The sequence below is a fragment of the Molothrus ater genome, chromosome 14 (genome assembly GCF_012460135.2).
Source record: "Molothrus ater isolate BHLD 08-10-18 breed brown headed cowbird chromosome 14, BPBGC_Mater_1.1, whole genome shotgun sequence".
NCBI lineage: Eukaryota > Metazoa > Chordata > Aves > Passeriformes > Icteridae > Molothrus > Molothrus ater.
In genome coordinates, this window is record NC_050491.2 from 3,373,817 (window position 1) to 3,392,344 (window position 18,528).

The 18,528-nt window shown below is 46.9% G+C and overlaps 1 protein-coding gene across 1 annotated transcript; it reads left to right on the forward strand.

Moving 5' to 3' along the window:
* Positions 1 to 425: 425 nt before the first annotated feature.
* Positions 426 to 2,256, forward strand: LOC118698918 (transcription factor SOX-3-like). Its single transcript, XM_036402478.1, has one exon. The coding sequence runs from the start codon at positions 476 to 478 to the stop codon at positions 1,430 to 1,432; it is 957 nt and encodes a 318-aa protein (XP_036258371.1). The 5' UTR covers positions 426 to 475; the 3' UTR covers positions 1,433 to 2,256.
* The last annotated feature ends 16,272 nt before the right edge of the window (positions 2,257 to 18,528 follow it).

Consider the following 18,528-nt stretch of genomic DNA (forward strand, 5'->3'; position numbering starts at 1 on the left):
GCACCCCCGGCCCGGCCGCAGCTGCGGGAGCCGCTGTGCCCCGGGGCAGGTGCGGGACGCGGCGGGAGGGGCCCGGCACCCGCGGCATCCCCGAGCCCGGCTCCCTCCGCCCGCCCCCGGCCTGGCCGCGGCCGGCGTGGGGCTGTCGGGAACCGCTCGCTGATTGGCCGCCGCCCCCTCATTTATAGCCCGTCAATCACGGACCCCCGCGATCCCTGCGAGCATCGCCCGCTGCCGCCCGTGGGAGCCGCTCCGCACAGCAGCAGCTCCGCCACCGCCGGCACCTCGGGGAGCGGCGCTTCTGCCAGGCACCGAAACTTCCTCCTTCTCTCGTGGCAGCTGCCCAGACAGGTTCTTTCTTTTTTTTTTGTTTTGTTTTGTTTGTTTCTTTTTTTTTTTTTTTTTTTTTAACTTCCTCTCCTCGCTCGGTGCCCGCCTGCCCGCCGCCCTGGCGCACCTTTTACCGGCCCCGGCCATGTACAGCATGCTGGAGACGGAGATCAAGGCGCCGCAGCCCACTCCGGGCAGCACCGGGGGCAACCCCGCTCCGGGGAGCACCGGTAAAGGCGGCGGAGGTGGCGGGGCCGGCAACGGAGCGGGAGCGGGCTCGGACCAGGACCGGGTGAAGCGCCCCATGAACGCCTTCATGGTGTGGTCCCGCGGGCAGCGGCGGAAGATGGCCCAGGAGAACCCCAAGATGCACAACTCGGAGATCAGCAAGCGCCTCGGCGCCGACTGGAAGCTGCTGAGCGACGCCGAGAAGCGGCCCTTCATCGACGAGGCCAAGCGGCTGCGGGCCGTGCACATGAAGGAGTATCCGGATTACAAATACCGGCCCCGGAGGAAGACCAAGACCTTGCTGAAGAAGGACAAATACTCGCTGCCCGGTAACCTGCTGGCCCCGGGGGGGGGCAACGCGGTGAGCAGCCCCGTCGGGGTGGGGCAGAGGATTGACACTTATGCCCACATGAACGGCTGGACCAACGGGGCTTACTCGCTGATGCAAGACCAGCTGGGCTACAGCCAGCACCCGGGCATGAACAGCCCGCAGCTGCAGCAGATGCACCGCTACGACATGACGGGCCTGCAGTACAGCCCCATGATGTCCACGGCCCAGACCTACATGAACGCCGCCTCCACCTACAGCATGTCCCCCGCCGCCTACGGCCAGCAGCCCTCCACGGCCATGAGCCTGGGCTCCATGGGCTCCGTGGTGAAATCCGAGCCCAGCTCGCCGCCTCCGGCCATCACTTCCCACTCGCAGAGGGCCTGCCTGGGAGACCTGCGGGATATGATCAGCATGTACCTGCCCCCCGGCGGGGATGCCACAGACCCTTCCGCCCTGCAGGGCAGCAGGTTACACAGCGTGCACCAGCACTACCAGAGTGCCGGGACTGCCGTGAATGGTACCGTACCACTAACTCACATATAAACTTGGCTGCTCCGGACGCCTCCCCGTCCTAATCCCTAACCCCATCACCGCTCCCTGACTACACCGGGACGTACGGCAGTGTTGCTCGGCTTAGCAGACTTAATACTAACTCTGGAGAAATTTTAAAAAGGAAATCCGTTAGTTGTGTCCTTTTTTTTTTTCTTTTTTTTTTGTACAAGAAATAATATTTGAGCAAGTTGTTATTTTAATAGAGCACAACTCCTGCCTCCTAGAAGCCGCTGTGAAGTTTTCAAACCACGGCAACTCCTTTCCTGGTTTCGGCTAGGTTGGGCACTGTTTTATTCGCTTAAAAGTTTTTTGAAAAATCATCTTCCAGTTTGATTTTCTAGCGTTGCAATGACATAAACAAAAACCGCGGGCTTTTGTTGTTAAACTCGGTTGTTCACGTTATCGCTGTGGTTTATTAAGTGTTTTGTTACCGACCCTCGCTTGGTTTCCATCCGCAATCTGTAGCTTCCACGACTTTTTAATTTTGAGGTTTTATTCCTTGAAAAGGGGGAGGTGGGAGAGAGCAGAGCTGTGCGGGTCGCAAACGCGTTTCTTTTATTTATAGTAAGTTGTATGTCTTGGTTTTTCTTAAGCTGTAAACTTATGTAAATGGGTTTGTGAATTTTACTGTGAAACATGTTTTGACATATCGGATAAAAAACGTTTTAGTTTTGTTACCGGATTCCTTCCAAAAACAAACAAAAAAAAAAAACCAACAAAAAAAAAAAGTAACAGAAATACTCCTTCCCTGTTCCTAGTCCTCGTTTGCTTCCTTCTTCCAAACGAAGAGAGATCAATAAATTTTCTATCAGGCACGTCGGCGGTGTCCGGGCGCTTTGTGCGGGGAGCGCGGAGCGGGGCAGGGCCGAGCCCATCGCGGGCACCATCGCGGCCCCGCCGCCCGCTCCGGGAGCCGCCAGCGCTGCTGGGCTGCGCTTCTCTGCCCGCCGAGCGGGGCTGTGTTCTGGGGGGCGGGAGAGGGAGAACGCGCTCCTAAGGTTTGGTTTTCTACTCAAGAGAAGCGGGAGCCGGGCCGGGGAAGCGTCGCTGCCGCCGCGGCCACTTGTTGCCTCTCCGCCCGGCTGCCTTCCTTCCTTCTCTCGGCCGCCGCGGAGCGAAGGGGATTACGGCTCTGCCTGGGCTTGTTGTGGGTTTTATTTCTTCTTTTTTTTTTTTTTTTTTTTTTTTTTTGTAAGGAGGATTTGCCTAGATACGCCAGGTCTTCTAAAATATTTACAAAGGTAAAACCCGTTGGGGAACTCTTAATTAGACTCCATTAAAAATGAATGGTTACAGGAGTCCCCAGAGGAAATAAATAATTCAATCTTTTCAGTATGTTTGATGAGTGTTTGAAGTCTGGACAACTTTTCTTTCCTTTCCCTGCCCTTTTTATATTTGTTTTAGTTGGTTGTTTTTTTAGGGATGTGCGTTACTCGTGTCTGCGCTGCGGAGCAGCGCCCGCGGGGTCCCGGCCGAGCTGAGCATCGCTTCTCCCTCCCTCCGAGCCCCCTGCTCCGGCCGGGTCCCCACGTGTGTCCCCGGCTCCTGGGCAGGGTCTGGCTCCGCAGCGCGTCCCCGCTTCGAGCTTCGCCTCGCCCGCTCCCGCTGCCCGTCCGCTGCTCGCCTGGGCATGGGGGCAGAGGGACCGCCAGGGCACTGCTGGGCTTTGGGTTTGGCTACGGGGACCTGCCCTGCCACCTCTTACCGGGGGCGGTTTCGGGGTCACTTTGCGCCCCTTGGCTGCCCGGGGCTGTCGCATCCGCGCTCCTTCCCCGGCGCTTCCCTCCCGGCCCGCAGCGGGGATGCCCCGGCAGCGGCTCCTGCCTTCCCCGCCGGGCTCGGCCAGGGCTTTGCTGGGCTCTCCCAAGGGCAGAGGATGCTCTGCAAAGCTCCCCCTGAGCCCCGTTCGCTGGCGGGTGCCCGGCTCCCGGCCCCGGCTTAGGGGCAGCTCCCGGAGCGGCTCCCACAGCGGGGCAGCCCCGGCCCCGTTCGCTGCCCCTCCCGGGCCCGGCCGCGCTCCGGTCAGGGCAGCACAGCCCGGGCACCACCGGGCCGGGCTGCGGGATCACCCGGTGCATGAGTACCCAGCGAGTCTCACACCCACAGCTCCATTCTTCCGTAAGATTTCTGGTGAAATCTGGCGAACCTTGGGCACTGCTTCTGCCTGGCTGTGCTGCTGTCCTTCAGGTAGGAGCAGCAGAGTATTGTAGCTGGTACCATGACGTGCTAGTCCTTGAGGAGAAGCAGATCCATGAGTAACCTGGAGGTCTGAGAGAAGGAGGTAGCATCGGTGGGGTTAGTAAAGTACAGGATATAGGCAGGGCAGCAGCAGGACAGATTTCATCTCAGCTAGAGTCAAACTCTTCCCCGGGGCTCTCCAGAACTGCCAGTGCAGGACAGCTCTCAGTGTGGAAGAGTGAAATTCCCATTCCCTGAAACAATTCTCCCTCCACCTTCCCAGGCAGGTGTGCAGGTGTAGGTCTGACAAAAGCCAGGGCTCCTGAGCAGGTGAGCAGCTGCCAGCACTGGAATTGTACTTGGTGTCTTCAGAGTCAAACTGCAGCTGTATCATTATAAATACTCGTTCTTTACATCTGAGTTTTGTGGAAGTGGATTCTCTGCCATGAAAGGGGAGAAATGCTGTTTTTTCAGAGTTTGTAGTATTTTTAAGCTCAAGTTATCCTTGTTTGGCCTAAATTAGGGCTGAAGGAGGGTCTGTGAACAAGTTCCTGAGGGGTCACAGAGAAATGTCTCTGTATAAATGTCTCTGCCTTGCTCCCTCTGGAAGCTCCTACCAATGGTTTGGCTTAGGGCTGCTTTTCCTGATTTACTGGTTTTGAGATGTAAATTTCTCAATGCAGTTTTCAGCTTCCTGGGGCTAAACTTTATCCAAAGTTCAGAAGCTGTGGCCAGAGCTTGTGGGAAGAGTTCTGGACAGGCCCATGGAACCCCACCTTGTACACTGACTATAAATACAGATACAGCCTCTTCTTCCATCACCAGGAGTGTTTTTAATTAGAGAGCCAACAGCATAGAGAGAGACATTGCCTAAAAGACAACTTCTTTTTTTTTTTTTTTGTTTCCCTCAAAGAGCAGCTACATCCTTTGCTTGGGCCCAGGAGATTTTCCTGCTGAACAAATGCAGAAATGTCTTCTCTTTAGATCTGATGGAAGTTTGTTTTACTTGTGCTGAACTCCATTTTTAAATTTGCTGGGTATCTGGCCCTTGACATCCCTCCTCATGCATGCAGGCATTAAATCTGAATGCCTTTTTAGCACTGCCCAGCAGGATTCCTCCTCTGCTGCTGTGGGAGAGCTCAGATTGAGCCATTAACATTCACAGGTAAAGTTCCAAACTATGAAGTACTGGTTGTTTTATGTGCACCATCATCAACAGCTCTTTGCACAGTTAAATCAACTGCAGCCTTATTCTACAGCATCCAGGATAAAGCAAGTGCACACTTTATCTTTAGAGTGACAGAGCACTGGCTCTGAAGAGGTTAATGCTGGCATTAAAGTGTAATGACAATATTTAGGCTTTTGTTTTAACCTGGTTTTGAGGGGAAGATAACACTTGGTGCTGTTGGTTTGTTAAAACTCTGCACATTGGGTTACATTTTTATGGTTCCTTTCTATGCCAAAGAACTTCAGAGTTAATTTATTGCAACAAAAGTTGGTAAGTTAAAATACTTCAAGTTACTTTTTTGAAACAGCCAGTAAAGTATAAGAATTAGCAGCAGAAACTGACTGTGGGCATTTTAAGAATATTTAAGGATATATGTTAAACTGCATGCTTTTGTATTTCTGCTATTTCTTTGCTACAAGAAGAGATGAAGACTAAATTCAGGAAAAGCATTAGCATGGACACTTTGTGAAAACATTCATAAATTATCTTTTTAGCTGTCCCATGTCAAACTAAGAAAGATACTTCTCAGGAGCATTATTAGGAAGACGGGAACTTGTCTAACTGTCCTCCAATGCTAAGGGAAAGGATGATTTCTCAGGAATGAGCACAGCTGAAATGTGAAGCTGGGTGATGCTCAGGGCTGGAATGTTGCTGCTATTCTCAGTGCCTGCAGAAATGAGAAGCTTGATATGGCTTCTTTTCCACTTACACCGTCCTTGATCCCAGATTTCCTATAGTCTTATCCAGTTTATGCACATGCTGCAGATTCAGATTATTTCTATGGCAAACCTCATCGCTAAATTCTGACAAAACTCTGAAATAACAAGGAGAGAAAATTTGAATCCATTTTTTTATAATTTTTCAAGGAAGGTGTGAATAGCCATCATTGCAGATGTGTTTGCATGGGGTTATTTAGTGGTTAATGCAGATTTCCAGAAGAGTTATCCACATACTTCCCTATGACAACTTTTAATTGATGCCACTGGATGAAGCAATCAGTGCAACATAGTGACTTTTTCCCAACAGAATGTCCTCAGGATGAGGAATTAATTATTCTTTGCTGCAAATACCATTCACAGCCAACCTCTTTGTGTTGCTAGTGAAGCAAACAGGATTTTAGGTTTGCTTCCTCCAACGGCATCCTCAGAAGCTCAGTATCCCTATCAAACCTCAGTTTTCCAGTTTCTAAAATATCTCTACCTCCTTAGTGCAGCAGGGGAGACTGCAAAGCACGTGAGCAAACATAAGAGAGAGCAAGAGAACTGGGAGAGGTCACAGCACATTCATAAAAAGATGTATTTATAACTTCTCCATGATGAAAAAAAAATAATTGTGTACCACAGTGCTATGCTCAGCTGCTCATCTTTATTGCTGTTGCTGAGTTCAACTGTAATATATTTATATTTATTCAGGAATACATCAAATTAAGACTAATCAGAGCATGGTTTGGCCTGGTTTGAAAATACTTGTGCTGACATCAGTGAAGTCTCGATTCAAGTCCACGTGAGGGAGAAGCGATGGGGTTTTAACACATCCCGTGGATCTTGTGGAAAAATCTGCACTTTTTTCCATGCTTTGGCCATCCCATGCTGGGGGATTGGTGCAAACTCCCCTGGGCTGATGGGGTGAGGTGTGAAACACAAACTCCTGCATAAACCCGGCTGTCTCCAAAGAAATGCAAAGTGAGCTGGGCTCTCAGAGCCCCCATCCCATCCCATCCCATCCCGTGTGGATATTCCACGTGCACCCCGGGCTCAGAGAGCCAGGCATCCCTGGGGAACAGCTCAGCAATAAGAGGGAAATTAAGCAACGTTCAAAACGTGTGAGCTGCTGTCATTTACCTCTTCTGCAGCTTCTGATTGAGATTCTGGCCTCGGTGAGCTTTTTTCTTTGTCTCTGTGGAGAATATTATGCATCTTTTCTATGCAGGCCATAGGAAATAGTAGAGCAGTGATTGCACCGAGCCTTCAGGATTTCCCCTTTGTACAAGACTCAGCTTATTCATTTCATGCATCATTCACAGCTTGCTGTGCTGATTTCAAAAATTCTATACATCCACTCAAAGGGGAGAGACAAGGAGACAGAGCAGGGTGCTGGACGTGCCTTAGGTGCAGGTAACGACTGCTCCCCAATGCCATTTGCAGGGGAAGAGATCTTGAAAGTCAATGGGAACTTTGCCCATTCAGAGTTCAGGATGAGACACTTGGCATTGATTTCATTTTCATTGTACTGTGCTGCCAAGGCAGAGAAGCTTCTCTTCCACAAGGTTAAGGAAAGGTATTTTAATCCAAGAAATTCTTTTTTCTCTCTTTTATTTTTCCGTCTTCCTCCCCCCCCTTTTTTTTTTTCCTTTCGATTCACTGGGCAGTTTTGCTTTTACAGCCTGTAAACAATAAGTGTCATAGTAGGAATTCCTTTTAAAAAAGCAAGTTATACTTTCATAATTAAGGAAAAACTTCCTTTCCTTTAAACCTCATTCTGTTAAACAGGTGAACATTTGTGAAACAGGTGTGAATTTTTTATGAGCATACCAGAGCTGGGATAGTAACTGAATTAAGTGTCATGGCCCTAAAGTTAAAGGAAGTAAAAGAGCTGAATATACAGACTGGCAAACATTTGAACCAAGGTAATTCTGTGCAGTTTTCCAGGCATTCAGCAGGGCTGTGTGAGTGGCTGCAGGAAGGATTAGCCCTGCCTCTGTTCTCTGTCCTAAGAACCTCTGAACTTTCTCTGACTTGGATGATGCTGTGAAGAGCATGGAATACTGTAATAAACTTTTTTAAACTGTACCAAAGTAAGGAGATCAACTCCTTGACAGTACTGTGCTTCCTTCTGCAATAACTCTTCTGTTCTCTCTAGATTTCAGACCTTAGTTGTATCAATTCCAGCCAAGAACAAATGCTGTGATTTGAAAGTCTTGTGTAAGCAGGGAGGAATAACTTTGGATTGATTGTTAAAGGCAGTAAGGAATCTTTTGGTGTTCTTTTGTTCAGACAGCAGTAAAACAAAAAGATTATTGAAGGGTTTCAGCTGTGGTGGCATGGGCAGATCTGGAGGCTCTGGAGAAGGAAACAGGACTGTTCTGGCCTCTAGCACTGGGCTGTCCATCTGTGCCCTGGAGTTGTTTTGATTTCAGGGACTGACAGGCCAGTTCATGACAGGACAAGGCTTGTGAGCTGCACAGAGCTGCCAAAATCTGGCACATCCTTTGGACTTCCTGTTACATGAAACTTTTCCCACAGTCATTTCCTTTTCAATTATTCAAGAGAGGACTAGAATTTAGCCAGCCTAAACTGAACTGAGCAAGTATTTGATGAGGTTTTGAGGTCCTGTGCCTGGGCTCGGGTCCTGCTTGGCTGCACCTCCCTCCTGACAGGGTTCAGAAGCTGGCTGTGAACACAGCCTGCACACCCAGGGGAGGATTGACCATCCAGTTCTATCTTTTTCTGCTGTGAAATCATTTTCACTGCACTGACACAATGGCAGCCTGGGGACAGAGCCCAGGGTATGTTTTGATGCACACAACCTCAATAAAGCTCATTTCTCCTCACACTGAGGTTTCACCCCTTCTTTCCAAGCAGAACTACTTCCCTCTAGCTTCTATCAAATCACAGTTTCTCACAGCCTCACACCAGAATTCTGTGTGAGGATATTGCCAGAACTGGGTGCTGTACCTTGCTCAGGTAGGACTGCAAGGAAAGGAAGGAGGAATGAAGAGAAATATTCTCCAGGTGTGAGGTTACAAAGGCACTGGCAGACTTTGGTGCTTGATCTGCTTCATCTTCAGTGCAAAGTAGGCAGATGTGCAGCAAATGTGCTCTTGTCTGTATCCATTTACAGGCACACATTGTTAAATGAAGCCAGAGATTCTGTACCAGGCTGGGAGCAGAGGAAGGACAATGTGATGCTGAAATAAGCACAAATTAACTCTCTCTAAAGTGCTATGTGGTCACAGCACCAAATTCTCTTTTGATTCATGACAAGGAAGTGGCTGAATGTGATCCTTGGATGAGAAGCAGCCCATGGGGTCACCTCCTTGGTGGGTTTCCAAAATGTGATGCCTGAGCTTGTTGTCAATCAAGGAGAATTGTTGTCAATTACGGGAGAATTTCCAGAATTGCTCCTAATAAAACCACTGTCAGCCAAAGGTTTTGAGGCTGGCTTGCCCACAGAAGGACTGGGGAGAGAAAAAGCAACAAGAACAGACCTTTACATAAAAAAGTCAGGGTTCTAAGCAGAGGCCTGAGCAGCTCAGGTGTGAGGGAGAGGATTTGGGTTTGCCTTGCCCACTTAATGAGAAAAACCCCACTTGCAAATGGGGGGCAGGTGACTTCAATAAACTGCATCACAAAGTTTGTTATAAAAAGAACCCTTGAGCACTTTTAGGTTGGGAGCTTTTCAGGGAAGCAAGTCAGGTTTTTCCTCAGTTTCTGAGGTTTTAGGTGTGATTTTGATGATCACATTCATCTATCTAAGCAGGTTTCAGCACAGTTTGTGCCTGCCTTAATTCCAGCCCAAAGGGAAGTGTGGGAAAGCAAACAGTGACCCCCAGCATGGGAGGTGAGTGAAAGCTGTGGCTCTGTGAGATGCTTTGTTCCAGCTAAACTGAGACCCTCTGCCCCCCTTTGAAGGCAGCTCATGAGCTGAGCTGGTGCATGTGGGAAGGGGGACTAGGACAGGGCAGCAACTTCAAATCAGGCTTTTATGGTTTAATCACAAATATTGGCTCGCTGTGGGCATGGGAATTACAGGTGTGGAAAATGGCATTGTGACAAAAAAGACCAAGAAGGGTTTTTCTGAGTTCTTTTAGTGAAGGGGCAAGATGTAAAAATGGAGAATGATACAACTAATGGAGATGGAAGGGGAAAGTCCAAAGGTAATGGGATGAAAGGAGTTTAGCACCTTGAAACATGTATGTTTCTCTTCTGGGGATTACTTAAAACTCTGAAGGAAACAATGTAATGTTATTTTGTTTTTAAAATAATCTCCATTATCTGTGTCTCATTGTTACTTTTTCAACATGCACAATGTGGCCAGAATCTTATCCTTACCTTGAAGTGTGAGCACAAGAGAAAAAGCAGTTGTAGCTAATGAATGAGCAGGAACAATAGAGATCTACTGGCATTTGTCCCTAAAATCTCTGTGTGAAGGGGAGGATGGATGGGGGAGCTTTGAGAGGGAGCTAGCCCAGATCTGCTGAATTTCGATGAGGATTTTTCTAGTTTGTCTCCCATTCTGGTTGGCTGCATTATTATTTATCTCATCACTCAAATTGTGGTAGGTGCTGCTTGCCTTGGAGTATGAATAACAAAGCTGTTGGGCTCAGTAGAGTTCACTTATGCAGTAGGAAAGAATAATTCTCTCCTCTCTAGGAACTGCTGGGTAAAATTTAATAATCTTGGCTGTGCCTTGGTTTAGGGAAAAGGATCATAATGGTGCCCCCTGACCTTAAAGTACAGAAGTATTTAAAAATATCCAGGCGCAGTCCATGAATTCCTGCTACATTCCCTTGTATCCCTGCAATAACTTTTCCTGAATAGAGGGTATAAAAACTAGTTTCATAATTGTTGGATCAAGTAATAGAGAAAATAATTTTATACCATCAGGTCTGCATGTGATCCCACAATTGATGCTGCCACGGTCTCACTATTTAATAATATTGCTCATATTCACTGTTCAACTGAGTCTGAAGAGGGAATTTAGTAACAGCTTTCAGGTACAATTTGACTAATCCTAAAGTAATACATTTTTACCTGAGACACCTGTCTGAGCAAGTTCTCCTTCCCTGGCCCAGTGAAGTCATCTTCAGTATTTGTAGGATCAGCTGTTAAATGTTTGACAGCATTTCCATTTCAGTGCCCTTAAGTGCCCTCAACACTCAGAGGCTCCTGAGGTAAGAGGGAAAGAGAAGAGAAAACTCCCTGGTGCTGAGGGTTCTGGTGACTGAGTATTGCAGAACTAGCTGGGGTCACTTTAGAGCCAGCAGGCAGGAAAAGTGGTTTTATCATGAAAATTTAGACCATCTAGAAATGCCCAGGCACATCTGAGATCGTTGGGACCTGTGGGTTTCTGTCCTTGCTAGCAGGTAGAGAAGGTGGCAGATTTCACAATCCATGAATCATTTGTCATTTGCTCTTTAAAAAAAAAAATCTCCCAAATGTACTGGCTGTGCAGATGTAGAGGAGGGATCTGTGCTTTTTAATGAAGGGAAATTAATCAGGGCAAGGGAAGGTGAGCAGGATGTTGATGCAGTTTACCCAGATGTGTGTCTGGAGCAGCTTGTCACCCACAGAGAGCAGCTGGAGAAAATTGAGACCTCAGTTTAAAAAATCACTTAAGAGGTCTAAAAGACATTCTCAAGAAACTTTTAAAGAGGTGGGTACAAAGGTGGGTGTGTGGAGGAGTGTGGAATGACCACTGAAGGGAGTCAGAAGTCTGCATAATACCTTAGGGATGCAAAAAGAAAAACTTGTTCTGCTGAGTGATGGCTTGTGACACAACCAGGAAAAAAGGGAGGATTTAATGCCAGTGAAATAAAAGGCAGGTGTGCAATGTTCTCTCCAGGAGTTTTCAGATGTTTAAGCAGGACTGGGTAAAACATCTGCGAGCTGCAGAGGAGAATCCTGTGCTGGAAGAAGGGGAGATCAGTGTTTCCTGGCTGTCCTTCATGTTCATTTGTAAAAGAGTTTATTTTCTCTGACTGAAACATCCCTGATCTGGTGTGTTCCTGTGTGTCTTGGAAGCCTGGGAGTGCTATGCTAGGAGAGAATTGGTAGTTTGAAGATGATTCTTAATTTTGGGTGGGATTTTTTTTTCCCCTCTGTGAGATCTCCAAACACTTTGCAAAGGAATCAGTGCAACCCAGTTACATAAGGGAAATGTCCAGGGGCAGAGCCAGGGGTGATCCCTCACCCCAGAGTGATGCTCTGCCCACTCTTTGGAATGGAATTTTCCAAATGGGCCCTGTCTGCAGCATTTCCTTGTGCTGATGGTGGAGCTCCAGCAGCCCTGGAGGGAATTCCTCCCAGTTTTCCCCTTACACCTCTGCTGAGGGTTCCTGGCTTTAGAAAGGAAGAGTTTCTGTGCCAGCTCCGGGGTCACTGCATCCTGGCTTAAAGAAATCGTGGTTTCACATACTCTGGGCTACTTCTGCTAGAGGGCTGGCAATCCTCCTGTCTCATCTGGCTTTGTCACTCTGGCAGAGGGACAGTAAACAGTCATGGACTTGTTTTCCATTTTTCCCAGTGCAGGCTGTCACAGCTTAGCCAGGGAGAGTCAAACTTAATATAAAGATGCTTTTCCAGCCCCCAGTAAATAATCACGCATACATATTTGGCTTAATTTCACTAAAAATAAAACCTCTACAAAGTTTTTTATACTTTTCATTAAACAGAGAAGGCAAATTATGAGTTTTGTAGTAAAGTATACTGAAGACAAGGAAACGTAATGGGAATTAAAGTCTATCAGTGCTCCCTCAAAAATTTCTGATTTAATTTTGTTTCAAATCCATTCTGTGGTGGGGTAACTTGTAGCTGAGTTTGCTGCTGGTTTGATGCATCCGTTGAATCTACTAGCAGCTGCAAAATTCCAGGAGCCTGGCCTTTTCATGATTCAGTGACCATGTAATTGGCCATGGGATTTATTCAGCCTTTTCATTCTGTGACCCTTCCCTACAGCATCCTCCCAAAACCCTCCTGGTTAAATTCTGTGCCGTTCTGTTGTGCACTCTGAGCGAACAGCTCACAGTTTCAAACCCATTTTTCCTTGCCTACACAGCGAGATAAAATATCATATTAATGTCTGCCTGCTTGCTGGCATCGCTGTTGAAGCTGAGAGTCAGCAAAGCGACTTTAAAATATACTGAACTGGGCCTTTGTGAGCACGGGGCACGGAATTTGCTCTCTGTGCCTGCTTTGGAGTAAATCAGATATTTCTGCACCAGAAAGGAGTGCAGAGAGACAAACAGCCAAGCACCTCCTCAACCTCCATCCTGGAAAAGTCTTAAACTTTTTTAGAAGCTGATTGAATCAGGTAGCAGCACTATTGGGGAGTTTCAGCCGTTCCCCCAGCTGCCTGCTCTTTATCCGCCCTCTGGCTGGAGCTGTGGGTGTGGGAGGAATGCAGGATTGGGTGCTTATCTCCCCATCCCGGCCCTGCCGTGCTGGGGAGAGGGGATTTGCCTGGAGAAGGTTGCCAGGGGAAGGTCAGCTGCTGCTCTGACAGACATTGGTGGAGAACAGAGTTTTTGTGTCGTTTAGATTTGTCCTAAGCCCGTGTGGTGGAATTGAAATGCGATATTTGGCTTAATTTCACTAAAAATAAAACCTTTACCAAGTTTTTCATGCTTTTCATTAAACAGAAAAGGCAGTTTATGTGTAGTAAAGTATACTGAAGACAAGGAAAGATAATGGGAATTAAAGTCTATTCGGCTTAATTTCACTAAAAATAAAACCTCTACCAAGTTTTTCATACTTTTCATTAAACAGAAAAGGCAATTTATGTGGTTTATGTGTAGTAAAGTATACTGAAGACAAGGAAAGGTAATGGGAATTAAATTCTATCAGCGTTCCCTCAAAAGTTTCTGCATATTTTCACATTCACGGTGTTTAGTAAGGCAGCTGTACCTGGGTGACAGCTGGGAGCCTACCCAGAGGTTATCACTTGTTGCTTCTGGCACTAATGGTGAAGATTTTGATCTCTGTTATATATTTTGGCATGGAAAAACTAGTTCTACAAAGGTGTGGCTGAAATCAAAATTTACTGTAGGTTTCACCTCCAAGGGCTGCCGGTGTGGCCTGATTAGAGCTGCAGTGTCACCCGGGACAACTCTGCAAAACCACCAAAAGCACTTCTTAATGTGAGAATTACAGCAGCATGTTTCTTTTCAGGAAAGAAGGGGGAAAGGGTGCCTTAAAATATGCTGTTATTTAAAATTGAAATTGAAAAAAAATCTTAAACTGATTTTTTTTTTCCCCAGAGCAGTAAAACTGTGCTATACCAGTTGTTGACTGATATATGGAAGGGGTAAAAAGTGTTTTTTTGCCATTTATTCAGTTAAAGAAGCCTTGCCAGTGTCCCAGTGAGCAATGAGAGCTATGTGGTGGGGCAATGAAGAGGGGCAAGAAAGAGCTTTGCTTTTTGTTGTGGGAGAAAATTGAGACCACAGCTTTTTTTTATTATTTCTTTTCAATTTCTCAATCCTATAATAGCTCTGGACACCCTGGTTCATGGCATAGGAAAGCTCAGCTGCACTGTGAGGATGGCTCAGAACAGAACTCATGAAATACAGCTGTATTTCACCCCTTTGGGTGAATTTTCTGCATTTTTGAGGTAAAACGGCAACTCCCAGCAAAGACACAAGGCTGAGGTTATCGCTGCATGGAGCAGGGGGGTGGCAGAATGCGGGGCAGGGGGTGGCATCCCGCATCAGATCATCATCTGCATTCAGATCTTAACTGCCTCTGCTTGCCCACTCGCATTCCAGCCGGGAATGACCCCAAAGTGCCGGGCAGGCTTCGATCATCCCTGTCCCCGCCGGTGCCCAGGGTCCCCTCGGTCCTGCAGCATACCTGGGCAACGACCAGAGATGCCGGTGATGAGAAATGGGTGATTTCGCAGAGCATTACAGATTATGCAGACAGAAATTCACAGAAATTCACAGCCCGACTGCACAAAGAGAGGGTGGCTTCATGCACAGAAGGTGATTTAGCTTAGGGCTTTACTGAACAACTTCTGATAAATTTAATTTTATTCATATTCTGTGACAGACTATCCTTTTGGGTGGGGTTTTTTCCTTTCCTTTTATTTTTTGTTCTTTTTTTTTGGTTTGTTTTTTTTTTTTGTTTTTTCCCCCCCACAGAAGATAGTTATTCAATTGCTTTCTCTTTCTAAATTTTTTTGGTTTTGTTTCGTTTTGTTTTTCCTTGAGACTGAGGCACCCCAGAGCTGATTTATGTGATTTAAAAGTTCATCCTAAAAAGTCTTTACCTTGAACCCTGAGGCTGAACTGGAGCAGCATTGTTTGTTATGTTGTACGATAAATTAACCCTGCGTGGCTTCGAAAAATCATTAAAGTTGGTTTGTATTTTTTCATCATTTTTATGTCCTCTAAACAATGACATATGTCCAGAAAGTGAAAGTCAGGTATTTTAATGAAAATTATGAAGGCGTTATTACGTTGTGACAGTTTAAGCGACGAATAATTGCAATTAATTTATTAAATTAATAATAATTTAATAAATTATTATTAATTATTAATAATTATTACAATTTTAATAATTATTAATAACAATTATTAGATACTGTATATAATATATTAATTAATATATATTATATTATGTACTATATATTATATACTATATAGAATATAGTATATATTAATCAATAATTAATAATTATAAATTATTAATAATTATTATTAATAATTTATAATTAAATTTATAAATACTTTGTGCTATAAATACTTTAAAAATTTATAAATAATTGATAAATTCTTTGTGATGCCAAGCGAGAGATTTAACTCGTAACCCTCACTGGCAGCTCACCCAGGGCAGGAGTGCTTTGGGAACCCCTCCTGGGCAGCTTGGCTGCTTTTCCTGCCCCTCTGGCCCAGATTACCTGTTGCCTAAAGCTGAACTGCAGCGGAGCTGCGCTCCCGAGCTGCTGCAATTCACAGCTTGGCTCATTAGCATAACCCATCATTAGCGCTGCTTTAGTGCTCCCAGCCCGGGGATTCCCATCTCCGCAGCTTCCACGGCTGAATCCAGTGGGAATTGTGCATGGGGATTCACACAGCGCCTTTTCCAGGCCCTGAATGAACAGCGCAGTGTCAATATTTAGAACTCGAAGCAGCAGAGCATGTGAACATTTGTGCTGAAAAAAAAAAACTTAGGTGCAGATCTGATTTAATTCCTGCTTGTTGTAAAGTCACAAGAACACAAAATTGTCATTTTGAGTGCCACAGGACACAAGTGACACTGTTGAGTAAGGGATGGAAGGAAAGACTCGAGTCTTCAGGTGGATCAGAAAGCTGTGTTTAATGAAAGTAGTGTGTCTTTTATAATGTGACCCACTCAGGTGATACTTGATTGTTGTCAAAGTAAAAATATCTCATGCTCTTGGTGGCTATGAATAGCAGGCTGTGAAGAACCATAACTATAAACAATGGTTACAGAAAGAGAGATAATAATTGTTTGAATTCTTTAAGATTCCCAGGCTCAGGAATTGTCTCTGTTCTCTCTTCCACCGAACTGAGAATACCCACACACAACCTTTGTGCTCTTCAGCTCTAGGTCTTGTGGAGCACTGTTCAGGGAGACAGTTCGTTTGGTAATTCCAATTTTAAGGAGGAGCTGAAGGCATTTTTGGAAATTCCCGAGGACAGTGAGAGCAGCAGGGCAGGTGCCTTGTCCCCCATGCGGGGCAGCCCCGGGGCAGCCGGAGCAGGGGATTTTTCAGGCTCCGGTGCCGGTGATGGCCGTGCAGGAAGGTGCTAAACTCTCACCCTGATATGCACAAGTGCAAATCAGGACCTGAATGTGCCCGCTCGGAGGGATTTGGGGCAGGATGCGGCTGAATGGGGCCGGGGCTCGCTGATGGCTGTTTAGGGGAAGGGATTCCCGGGGGATCCATGGCTGCAGGGCACCGCTCCCAGCCCTCCACCCGACCTGCCGAGGGAACAGGAGTCATTTCACTCGCCAGAAGAACGAGGCTCAGGGGCTCAGCTCATGGCTGGGTACCCATTTCCCACCCCCGAGGCTCGCACCAGAGAGCTCCAGGGGCTACTATGGGCAAGCAGAAGGATTCATTTCTGCCACACAGAAACATGGCTAGAAAAATTCAGCTTTTGAGGATGATTTTGTATTAATTGCACATTTAGAGAGCACCCTGATTGACCAATCCCAGCAGCTCTGGAGGGTGTCCGTGCTGCTGGAGGGGCATTGCAGAAGGAAAATGATTTCACTTGCCAGAAAAATGAGGAACAAGGGCTCAGCTCACGGCTGGGGTGCCCATTTCCCACTCAGAGCCCTCTGGAGAGCTCCAGGGGTTATTAATGAGCAAGCAGAATTATTAATTTCTGCAACGCAGAAACGTGGCAAGGACAACTCAGGTTTTGAGGATGATACCGTATTAGTTGGATATTTAGGGGGCACCCTGATTGAACTATCCCAGCAGCTCTGGAGGGTGTCCGTGCTGCTGGAGGGGCATTGCAGAAGGAAAATTATTTCACTTGCCAGAAAAATGAGGAATAAGGGCTCAGCTCACGGCTGGGGTACCCATTTCCCACTCAGAGCCCACTGGAGAGCTCCAGGGGTTATTAATGAACAAGCAGAATGATTAATTTCTGCCACGCGGGCTAGGCTAGGAAAACTCAGGTTTTGAGAACGATTCCTTATTAATTGCACGTTTAGGACCCGCCCTGATTGAACAATCCCAGCGGGAGCCGAGCCCAGGGGTGAAAGCGGAGCCTCCAAGGTGCTGTCCCGCTCCAGCAGCCCGGGCGAGGTGTCAAAGCTGTGCCCTCCAGGTGTGATCCCCCCATCAGTGAGCCCTAAAGCCATCTCGGGCAGTGCTGGCACTGATGCTATCGATGCTATCGGGCCATCAGCAGCGCGGGGTGCTGGTACCCCGAGCTGTGAAGCCGCCCTGAAAGCAGCTCCAGCCCATCCCGGCTGGGAGGGAGGGGACCGCATTCCTCCGCTCCTTCCACCCTGGGTGGAGCACGGGCTGATGGCTTTCATCTGCCCCGGTGATAAGCAGACAGCAACCAGGCAACCCTCCAACAGCTTTCCCCTCTGCAAAAGAGGCCTCCAGATTCACCCTGTACCCAGGATGAGTAACACAGACTGGGTGTACAGAAAATAGGGATGCTGAGTGTTCTGTGAGTGCTGATCAGGGTTATTTTTGCCCTGAAATGCATCAGAAAACCTCTCATGGCAGCCTAGAATTTTGCAAAGTGCTGCTCCTTTCCTTGGAGTGGGGGGCATTGTCTCAACATTGTGATGCCTCCTGATGTGCCACAGTTTAAAAATGAAATTTTGCACGGGCACGAGAAAAGCAGAACAGAATCTATCAAAAATGATCTGATTGCCAACACTGGTCAAGCTGTAAGATTGATGCAAGCAGTCAAAAATAAGGTGCAAAATTTCTAAAAGTGATGTGGAAAAGGGCGATGAGGCTGTCTAGAAGCAAAGGCTGTAATTCTGATTGTAGCAGGCCACTAGATAGGTGAGTAAAGGATTCACTGTGTGCAAATAATACTAAGGATGGAAAAGAGCTTGGGTTTAGTTCAGCTGAAAATTTTAACCTGTTAAAATGTGGGGTCAGCTTTTTGATCAGTGCGGTTGTCCTGCCTGATTTCCAGCTGTATGTTTAGGACTTCTCACAAGTACTTTAATCTCTTTCTAGAGGATCAGTTATATCTGATTCAAACAACATTTGTCTTTCCTCCCCACACTCCCCCAATTTTTGCCTTAATTTTTTATCTTTGGCGTCCTGTGACAGCGCTGGCCTTTCAAAATAAGTGTTTATGGGTGGAAAACAGGGTGTAGGTGGCCTTATTTTAGCAGAGCTCTAAATCACCGCTCACCATCAGGAGGTGAGGGCTCAGCCCATCACTTTTAGCAGCTCTTTTGTGTCCGTGCGGGCTGACTTCCAGTCAGACCACTTCATATCGCCAGGA